The sequence below is a fragment of the Tasmannia lanceolata genome, unplaced genomic scaffold (genome assembly GCF_043159265.1).
Source record: "Tasmannia lanceolata isolate RefF3 unplaced genomic scaffold, GAP_Taslan_0.1 ptg000023l, whole genome shotgun sequence".
NCBI lineage: Eukaryota > Viridiplantae > Streptophyta > Magnoliopsida > Canellales > Winteraceae > Tasmannia > Tasmannia lanceolata.
In genome coordinates, this window is record NW_027518700.1 from 20,245,880 (window position 1) to 20,257,493 (window position 11,614).

General features: G+C 38.2%; 1 protein-coding gene across 1 annotated transcript; it reads left to right on the forward strand.

Moving 5' to 3' along the window:
* Positions 1 to 7,969: 7,969 nt before the first annotated feature.
* LOC143855926 (uncharacterized) lies at positions 7,970 to 8,434 on the forward strand. Its single transcript, XM_077365974.1, has one exon. It carries the CDS (start codon positions 7,970 to 7,972, stop codon positions 8,432 to 8,434), a length of 465 nt encoding a protein of 154 aa, XP_077222089.1.
* The last annotated feature ends 3,180 nt before the right edge of the window (positions 8,435 to 11,614 follow it).

The following is an 11,614-nucleotide window of genomic DNA, read 5'->3' on the forward strand; positions in this document are numbered from 1 at the left end:
CTTTCCTTAATTGCTCACTCTAGGTTGGATGGACCTTGATCTTGCTCTTAGCGTGGATGAACCACCCATTCCTATAGATGAGAGTATGTAAGAAGAAAGGGACAATTATAAAGAGTAAAAGAGATCAAACCTCTTGAGCGTACTTATTCAAAGTAATATTGCTCAAAGCATCACAACATCTCTCCCTAAGACCACAAATGCCAAAGAATTTATGGAAGCTGTTCAAGAACAGTTTGTCAGTTCAGATAAGGCATTAGCTGCTACCTTTATGAGCAAACTCGTATATCTGAAGCACATTGAAGATAGTGGAGTAAGAGAGCACATCATGAAAATGTGCAACTTTGCTGCGCAATTGTACGCCTTTAAAATCGAGATCTCTGACTCATTCTTGATGTTCTTTATGCTCAACTCCCTCCTTGTTGAATACAATCAATTTAAGATTGGTTATAGCATTCATAAGGGTAAATGGTCTCTCAACAAACTTTTGACCATGTGGTACAAGAGAAAGAGAGGTTGAGACAAGAGAAGCTGAAAACAACCAATCTTGTCGTTCGGGGAAAGAACAAAGGAAAGAAAGGCAGAAGTGTTCCTATGAAGAAGAAAGAAAACAACTCGTTAGTTAACCAAAATGGCGTTAAGGACGTTACACAGGTGAAATGCTTTTTCTACAGAAAGAAGAGGCACGTAAAGAAAGACTCCATCAACTACAAGAAATGGATAAAAAAGTTAGGTAATCTGATTTCCTTTGTATATTATGAATCCAATATGGTTAATGTTCAAAATGACACATGGTGGATTGACTCTAGTTCTTCAATCCATATTGCCAACACCTTACAGGGAATTGTCAGCCAACGAACCCCAACGAACAGAGAACTCTTTATCTTCTCAGGAAATAAGATATGCTCAAGGTTGGAGGCTATGGGGACCTACCTAACTTCTGGATACGTTTTGCTTTTGGAAAAGACCTTCTATTTTCTCTTCTTTCCCTAAGAACCTAATTTCAGTTTCTAAGCTTTAGACTTTAGATATGAACTTTAAATTTAGTTCTTATACATTTGATATTATTAAAGATTCGGTTGTTGTTAGCAATGGTACCTTGATTGATGGTTTATATCGTTTGTATTTGAATCCTTTTCCTCATAGTGCCCTTGGTGTACGTTCAAAATGGTGTTGGCATTTAATGTGGTCATGAGAGCATGGATTACTCTACATTTTGGCATAGAAGATTAGGTCATATCTCCATAGAGCGTAATAAAAGGTTAATAATATGGGGTCCTAGAGACTTTTGATTTTGCTAACTTTAGAATTTGTGTGGACTACATAAAGGAAAAGCAGACAAACAAGTCCAATAAGGGTGCCAAGTGGAGTTCAGAAAAGTTAGAGATTATACATAATGATATTTGTAGGCCGTTTCCAACTCATTGTGTGAATGGTATAAAATATTTCATCTCTTTTATTGATAATTATACGCAATATAAGTATCTCTATCTTCTTTTTGAAAAGAGTGAGGCATTAATTGCCTTTAACGTTTACAAAGCAGAAGTAGAGAGACAATCTGGAAAGAAAATAATGATCGTTAGATCAAATAAAGGAGGTGAATATTATGGTAGATACATTGAAATAGGACAAAGACCAGGTCTATTTGTAGAATTCCTAAAGGAAAAGGGCATTATTGCTCAATATTCCATGCCGGAAACACAACAACAAAATAGTGTGGCTGAAAGGAGGAATCACATGCTAATGGATATGGTTAGAAGTTTAATTAGTCACTCGACCCTCTCATTAAATTTATGGAGTGAAGCCTTAAAAACAGCCGTGTACGTTTTAAATAGGGTTCCAAGTAAGGTAGTTCCTAAAACTCCATTTGAGTTGTGGAAAGGCTGGAAATCCAATTTAAAACACTAAGGATATGGGGCTGTTCAGCTGAGGTTAAAGTATTCAATTCCCATGAGAGAAAATTGGACCTAAAGACCGTTAGTGGTTATTTTATTAGCTATACTGAATGGTCTAAAGGTTATAAGTTTTAATGTCCAAACAACACTTTTATTACCGTTTGCATGGGAGAAAATGGACCACAATATATAGACTATATTAATAGTTCCATATGTATTGACTGAATTGGGATTGTTTCCCAAGATGAAAATTTTAATGTCATCTGAAACTTTAGCAAGCCAAAATCTTGAGGCCTATCACAAAGGAACTTCCTTAACAGCTGAAACAACTTGATCAATCTCTCTCTGCCCGAACGAAGTAGGTACTTCTTGTAGATGCATCGAGCTCTGCAACACGGATCAATCAGGAACACTGAAATCGGTGTCTTTCCAATCCTCTTCCAGGAGGACCTTTAAGTGGTCCCTCTGTATTTGCCTCAGGAGAATCAAGTCAAATTTCAGCCCCAGGAGATAATCTGCCACCTAACCCGTTAGTGGGTAGTGATTTTGCCTGCCGTTTATCCACAGCAGGCGAGGTCTTTAGTGGCAGATTGACCAGACCAAGGGGCGCTAGGTCAAACGAAGGACGACTGATCCTAGTGGAAGAACGATGAATGGTAATGGAAATGGTGTGACATGGAACAACACCCAGAACTAGAACCAACCTTGTACACCACCTCCAAACCCCAAAGTGGCTACGAGCGTTCCGGTTCATGGTGGAGCTGGAGGGCAACCGGTTCCATCTGATCCTAGGATGGGTCAACCCTTTATTTGGGGCAATTACATCCCCCAAAATCCTAGCTTGAATAGAGATCAAGTTATAGAAATTATTCAACTACAACTCGGTCAGTTGTCCAGATCGATAAATAGGCTGGTGTTATGAAACCATACCCTGATTAGTACGACCACTACTACCCGGTACCCTCCAGGTTTTCGGGTTTCTGAGTTCATCCTGTTTTATGTGGAAGACAATCAATCTTCCGTGGAGCATATAAGCCTTTTCACCGCCCAATGTAGGGAGGCGAGTTACGATGTGTACATACTTCCACTCTTTCCTAATTCTCTAATAGGAGCGGCCTTCAACGGTATATTAGTTTGCCACCTAATAATGTTGAAACGCGGGCGGACATAGAATATATCTTTCATTCCCAATTCTACCAAGCTGAACCCGAAGTTAACATTGCGAATTTAGCTAGCTGTGCAAATTACCCAATGAACCAGTGGACCTGTACATTGCGGATTCTCAAAATCCGGTTCATAGTGAATAAGTCACGATCCATTTCAAATCAGTCCGTCCATTGGAGTATCCTGACCTACATTTTGCACGAGACATAGAAGAATCGTCAGCTAAACGAAGAGAAGGAAATGCTGTGGTTTTGACTATAGTTTTATAAAGTTGCGAAAATGCCACTCGTGTATAGCTATAAATGTGAACAAAAATATGAAGCATTTGGATAGATGACCTCCATTGGATTTTGTTACTACTTACCCGTCAGGATCCAAAATAATTTCGGACCCTAGGAAGTGGATCCAATGGACACGGTTCTAGTCTAACCATTGTGCCCAAAGTCAACCCATATTAATATGTTCGGATCCTTTAGCACTACTAACTATGCTCAAGCATAAGTCATTTTACTCTTTCTAAACGTACAATAAACGGTTCAGATCCTATTCGTTTTGATAATGATTCCCCTACTTTTAGCTATAGACATTGACTTGACTAATTAGTGTGTGGTCACAAAGTCTTCATGGAGAAAAATCTCTTTTGTAATTTTCTGTGGAATTCCAAGAGAGAACATCCATTCCAGGACCATGAGACCATCCCTCGTCTCCACGGCAGCCCAAGTCAAGTAAACGGGCCCACTTAAATTTCTAACGTGAGATAAGTTGGCAAAATGCACAGATGGGATAATCGTAGCCGTCTATTTTATGGGCTTTAAATGTTTCGTAGGAAACGAAAATGTTTAGGGACCAACATTAATTGGTAGAAGTCTCGTACAAACACTACAAGAAATATGATAATTTCCGACGTTCTAGTACCAACGTTCCAAAAAACCATCACTAAAAGTAAGCATTTACCTACATTTCTAAATAAAACGTCGGGGATTAATTGGATAATCTTTGTTTATATTAAGCAACGGTCAGTGCGCGTCGGTGACTATAACAACAAGCGGCATTTGTTTTCGGAACGTCGTTGAATTGGGGATGAAAAGCGCGCGCCCTACTTTTCCATGCCCCGCGCTTTCTTAATCGTATCAGCTAAAAATCCTCTTGAATGTCGCTTAATCGTATCGGCATTTGTTACTTTCACCGATGTTTTTACGACATTTTACTGATGCTCGTGAACGTCGCTAAATGTCCTTTTTCTTGTAGTGAAAGGGCTACGATCATTTCGATCAGCGGTCCACATTCCACTGGTAGAAGTCCAATACAGACGGCTAGGATCGTTCTGATCAAACGGTCCACTTTCCTATTCAGCATATATTTTCCCTGGCCACCTCTTTTTTACTACTTTCTTTTGTTCTAGGTAGGGTTGCAACTTGGGTCAGGTTTTACCTGACCCGAAAATAGCATGGGTCAGGTTTAGAAATCATGGGTCATGGGTAAGGTTGGGTTTAAAGAAAAAATAACCCGAAACCTGACCCTTATTATGTAGGTGTACTATGACATTTTTAATTATCTCTTGATTAACATAGCAAATTTTTTTTTAATATATTGATATAACTGTTTTCATTGAGGTGATCATGTTTGTGATGTGGAAATATAGTTTCCTTCTTAAATTTATACACTTGATTACATAAATTTAGAGATTTTTGGTGTGAAGATTTTTTCTTTTTCTACAACGCGAAGGTGAAAATACCCGACCCGACCTGACTCAACCTGAGAATTATCATGGGTAGGGCCGGGTTTGGGAATCGTGGGTTTTTCGGAAAAAAACCAAACCCGACCAGACCCAAGATACTTGGGTAGCGTAGGGTTCTTCAAAACCCGACCCGCCCAACCCGAGTTGCAACCCTAGTTCTAGGGGACATCCACTCTCCTATGCGATTGCCCTCCAATGTATCTTGAGTTTTCTGACAGCATGTGGAGGGCATGCGATTGCCCTCGAATGTATCTCGACGTTTCTGACAGCAAAAGAACACCCGAATGAGGCCCTTTCATCTTATTTTTAAAAAGTTAATTCTCATCAAGTTATCAGTACATAACTATATAAGTGCCATTCAAATAACAATAATAATAATAATAATTGAATAGGTGACAAAAGCTGGAAAGAAGCAACATGAAAGAACACATAGAAGGCTCATTTCAAAATAAAAATAAAAATGAAAGAACACATAAGAGGATAATAGGAAGTGATCTGAAATAAATGCGAAAAATAGAGTTGGTATATTCTGGTCTTTGAATATAAAGAGAAATCAACTTCTGCAATAACAGCTCACTAAAGAAAATAAGAACCAATTTTTTTTTTCCTAGATTCATAAGCATCTACCATGTGAGACAACCTAAATCTACGTATTGATTTAGTTTGTAGTTTCCTTACAATTGATGCATTTCCATACAATCAGGTGGGTATATCCATCAAACTAAACCGGTGTAAGTCTGAATAGTAGGAATAATATTTGAATGAGGAAAAAACTCAAAAAAGGACAATGGTGAAGAAAGGACCGTTTTTAATAATTTTTTTCTTTCCACTTTTCCTTACACAAAAGAAAACAAAAGACAATGGTGAAGATAATGACAATTAATATATGATTATCTAAAATATACAATATCAACATATGGAGAAGAGCATTAAAACATCTCTTTGTGGCATTCCTACGAACATATAGAGAGCGAAAGCTTTCGGATAGCCATCTTTTATTTATAATTCTATATGAAATACCCCAAAACGATTAAACGTTTCTGGAGGGGTATTTTAATCATTTTAATTAATGAAATTAATTAAATTAAATGCTAATTTTCGTCCAAAAATTAGAGAAAAAATAAGGTGACCTAGTTTGAGTCAATTAGAGCTTCTAAAGGCTACTAAATAAAGGACTATTAGAGGGGAAACTATAAATACACTCTTATAAGCCACAAAGTTGCAAAAATCTAACCCTAGGAAGAGAGCAAACGTAGAGAGAGAGATTGAAGTCTTGGAGGAAGAAGTGCGTAAGGAATTCTTGAGGAAATCACCAACAAAAGGTATGTATAACTTAATTTTATGATTAATTATATTCTCTACCGAGATCTAAGGTCTCTTGAGGAGAAGATTAAAAGTTTAATCTAGGGTTTGCTGCATTGAAAACAACAACCACATATTCGAGGTGAAAATCTTGTATTCCTTGAGTAAAGAATCATAAATTAGGGTTGTGGGAATTGATTTCCGGAAGATTTTCGCGACTTTCTTCGTGTGTGCCCTAATTGATTGAGGAAATCAAGAGGGAATTTATTTAGATATTTTAATATGCTTAAAGGAAGGAGAAAATAGGATTTTCGGGTAGAAAATCAAAGGAAACTAATGTTCTTGCACGAATTGGGATAACACAAATCACGAGGTTCGGACGCCCTGATACACCATTTTGGGTCGATTTTTAGAGTGTTCCGGATAATTTTGAGGGCACAAATTTGTTCCATAAGACTTAGATATTAATCCAAAATGTTAATTAGTGATTAATATGGATCATAGGTGATACTCCACAGTGATTTGAGGATTTTGTTCGTGGGAGACAAATCAAACAAATACCACAGGTGAGTACACACGTTCTACCACAGTTATTCTACATATTGAATATGATTCATTATGCAAAGTTTATGCATGTCTTGATTAATATTGATTATGTTAGTGCACGCAATGGTCAATATTCACAGTATGGTATGAATCCTAGTTCGGATCTAACATATGCACGTATGTGCCAGATAGACTTTTATTAGTCACAGTTTGCATCAGGAAATGGTGTTATCCGAGTAAGGATGCAACAGTTAATGTCCTTTGAGACGAAGTGTTTTGCATGATTACTAGTGTATGAGACTTTTTCTAGGCGGTTGAAGGAAGGTCACGGATCCAGCCGCAGTTGTGACTCCTTGCAGTATTTTCGAGAGCTCCACCCTACGCAGTATTTTCTGGGGTGTAATCCAATACAAGATCGTTGGAATTCGGTTTCTTACAAATTAGTAGGCAGGTTCCATTGACTACGTAGTCTAGCAGTACTAGTCTCACTAAACTAGGCATCATGCACAGTTACAAATACAATTATGCGTGTTCATGCCAGTTTTACAGTTTGCTAGCCAGATTGCTATGCCAGTTACAATTTTTACATATATTGCCAGTTATTCTATTTCTATTGATTGATATCATGTTATTAGTGTAGACATATCTATTTCACTGGGAGTTAGCTCATTCCACGCATTCTATGTTATAGGTGGAGAACAGTAGGATGCATGATTTCGCGGGCTTGGGAGTGAGCCACGGCGACAGTTTAGGAGTTTATTATTTTAGTTATTCAGTTTAATTGAGATAGTAGCTTTAGTAGGAATGAACATCTAGTTATTCCATTTGGTTTAAATTGATGTAGTCCATTGGACGAGATTTTAGGTTCCTCACAGATTACTCTGATGGTCAATTAATGAATTAGTTATTGTTTTAGTGGCTTTGTTTATTGCACGGTTCCAGTATGAATGCCTTACATATTCGTGGTTGATGAATATGTGGCGTTGTTATGTGCCTAGACCGGAATTAGCTTGGGGGCGTGACAGTTTTGTGGTAGCAGAGCATAGGTTTGAAAACCTAGAGACCTTAAACACTTAGAACAGATACTCGACGTGAGAGTGGGGACACATGGGAAACGATATATGAATATAAGTATATGTATATCTAATATCTAATTTTGTTCATGTATAAATATTACTTACATTGAAACCGCACATGTCTTATGGACATTACTTATTGACAGATGTCAGGATGCATCCTAAACAGTACAGAAAGAACAAGTTAAAAGTTGAGCCTATGGAAGTGGAGCTAGTGGTAGACACCCCTAGACAGGGTCTGCAGATCTTACATGGTTGAAATTAAAGGTAGTAAAATACCGGTAGAGTTGGTGATCCAAGAGATGAAGGACTTTGACATTATCCTAAGGATGGATTGGTTAGCAGCAAATCATTCTAATTTTGACTGTCACAAGAAGATAGTAAAGTTTTGCATTCCAAACCAACCAGAGTTTAGATTTAGAGGAAGTCTAAGAGTAGTACCTCCTCGAGTTATTTCTACCCTACTGGCTAGAAGGTTGTTGAGGAATGGATGTCAAGGGTTCTTAGCTTCAGTAAAAGATGTCAGTCAAGGAGATCTTAGGTTACCGGACATTCCAATTGTGAGAGAGTATCCAGATGTTTTCCTTGAAAACTTGCCCGGATTGCCACCAGATAGGGAGATAGAGATCACCATCGACCTAGTGCATGGCACAGGGCCAGTTTCGAAGGCTCCCTATCGAATGGCTCCAGCAGAATTGAAAGAACTCAGTACTTAATTGCAAGAATTATTAGATAAGGGTTTCATAAGACCCAGCGTGTCGCCATGGGGAACACCAGTATTGTTTGTGGAAAAGAAAGATGGTAGCATGCGACTTTGCATAGACTACAAGGAGTTGAACAAGGTGACAGTTAGAGAGAAATATTCGTTGCCAAGGATAGATGATCTGTTTGATCAGCTCCAAGGGGCACAAGTGTTTTCAAAGATTGACCTTCGATCTGGTTATCACCAATTGAAGATTATGGCAGAGGATGTGCCAAAAATCGCATTTAGAACTCGTTATGGCCATTACGAATTTTTGGTGTTGTCATTCGGGTTGACAAACAGTCCAGCAGTTTTTATGGATTTAATGAATAGAATCTTTAAACCTCATTTAGATGAGTTTGTGGTCGTGTTTATTGACGGCATATTGATATACTGTAAGGGAAAAGAAGAACATGAGGAGCATTTAAGGATTGTCCTATAGACCTTTAGAGGCCAAAAATTGTATGCCAAGTTAAATAAACGTGAGTTTTGGCTCGATGAGGTAGCATTCCTAAGGTATGTAATTTCCAAGGACGGTGTATCCGTAGACCCTCAGAAAATCCATGCGGTAGTGGAATGCAACCGGTCAACCAACGTATCTGAAGTACGAAGTTTTCTAGGATTGGCTGGCTACTATAGGAATTTTATTGAGGGATTCTCTAGCATTACAGTTCCATTAACGCAGTTGACTCACAAGGGTGCCAAATTTACATGGACGGAGAAATGTGAGAAGAGTTTTCAGGAACTGAAGGATCGACTTGTGTCAGCTCCAGTGCTTATAAAATACAGGTGTGACAATACAAGAGGGAGGGGTGAATTGGTCAATTAGAAATTTTAGGCTTAATTAAGAGAAGATTAAAAAATTAATCCTTTAAATTAAGCACTAATTAATCTAACCCTTGTTCAAATAATCTTATTAGTGAAATCTAGGGTTTAGACATTCTAATCATGCACATTTGCTAACCCTTGTTCAAATAGATATTATAATGCAATTAAGGTTTAAACATTTAATCATAAGTGCATTTATTAACCCCTGTTCAATTAAAGCATAAACATAAGTAAGGTTAGAGATTACCAATCATCACACGTGCAAGAAAAGGTGAAGATGAAGCAACCACAAGAGACACAAGATTTTTATAGTGGTTCGGTCTATCACAAGACCTACTCCACTCTCTAAGTTCCTCCTTGAATGCTCCACTAAAGTTGGGATTCTTCAATGGCGAATCATCAAGCCGTACACCACGACTCCTCCAACCCCAAAAGGGCAGCCACCCTTTTCTCACGAAGCCTTGCGAGGAACACTCCCTCTTACATGATTCACCTTTCTTCACGGGCTAAATCGGGGACCCTCACGTCTTCACCTTTCTTAACGGGCCGAAGAAGATACCCTCGTCTTCACAATTCTTAACGGGCCGAAGAAAAGACCCTCACATGAAGAACAAAGGAAATAGAAACTCTCATGCCTCTTAATAGGCGTTGTGTAGCTCACAATCACTCTAAGAAAATACAAATGTAAAGCCCTATGGAGTGCCTCTTGATAAGATGTAGAAATAGAAGATAAAAGAGGTTTTTGCTTTTGACATAAAATGTTGAAGCTAAAAAAGAAATGGGATTTGTTCTTTCTCAAATGTTCAAATGCTTGTAGAGATAGGTTTTAATTATGTATATATATTGTATTTGAAAATATGACCGTTTGGGGTAAAACTGTAAATAACTGGCTTGAAAAAGTCAAGCAGAAAATGCCCCAACGGCTAGTTTGTTCAACCGCGGCAGTCGACCAGGCTATAGCGGTCGCCCGTCCTTATCGGGTGCCCTTTTAAAATTTCAAATTTCTTACCGTCGCGGTCGACCGGCCCCATGGCAATCGTCCGGCGAGGTTAACATATTAGCTCAAAAGTTTGGCTCAAAAACCTATCTCGGTCGACCGACCCACTGCGGTCGCCTGCCCAAACCCATGATAGATTGTTTTGTTTTGAAACAGACACATATCCGCGGTCGACCGGCCCGATAATTTTTGAGATGCCCTGGAATTCCAGGTTCCATCCTGCGGTCGCCCGGCATAGTCCGTTTGACCGGCTCTGTGTAAAATTCCATTTTTAACTTTAAAGATCAGGGGCTTTGGGCCAATCTTTGGGCTTAGGTCCTATGTTTTCAAAACACATTTTTGGGTGTGTGTGTGATTTTCAAAGATGTAAAAAGTTTAGTATGAAAACCTTTTGAAAGTGCATTTAAACAAAAAATCAGGAGGACTCCAAATACATTCTAAAAATGAATACCATGAGTCTTCCTGGAATGTGTCGGCTCCTTTACACTTTCTAGGACTTCTTCGGCTTGTGAGTGAACTTCATGACCCTGTTTGGCTCTTGTGACTTATCCTCCAATCTTCAATGCAAGTTGAAAGGTACATGAGGTGTCACCATGGCATGTTCAACTCCAAGCTTTCTTCTTGACACTTGCTTGGGAACTTGTGGGATCTTCATGTTGAGCTCCTTGACTTGATCATCTCCAAATGGTGATGACTCCAATGTAGGTACAAGCTCTTTGTTTTTTTGTCTCTTGATCGACAAGCCATGTGTTGTGAAGAGTTGTGTAATGGGGATTATGATATGAAATTTCTGTATACAACACAATACCTAAAAGCAACACATCAGTCAATAAATGCTAATCAATTTAGTTTGCTAGCATCAAACAAGAAGGTAAGGTGAATGATTAACCCATGAGAACCCTTGGGCTTACATTCTCCCCCATTTTTTATGATGGCAAATAAATTGATTAGGGAGGCAAGAGATATTAAACAAATAGATGAATAAGCATTAAATACAATAAACAATTAAGCAATGCTCCCCGTCACTATATGCAGAAGAGTAATAAATGAATGTAAAGCATGTGGTGCATACAAAATATGGATTACGTAATCAATTCCCAAAAATCTCTCCCTTTTGGCAACAACAAAAAGGTTGGGATATGCAAGTGAAAGTGCAAGTGGGGTGTCAAGATAAAGAATAACTCATAAGAGTTATTCATAGTGTATATGATGTGTCAATGAAGCTCATATGATGCTTATCAAAATAGAAAACAAAGTAAAGAGCATGATAAGCTGTTTTTTTTATATTATTATTTTTTATCAAAAGATTTTCAATTTTAGCACAATTAT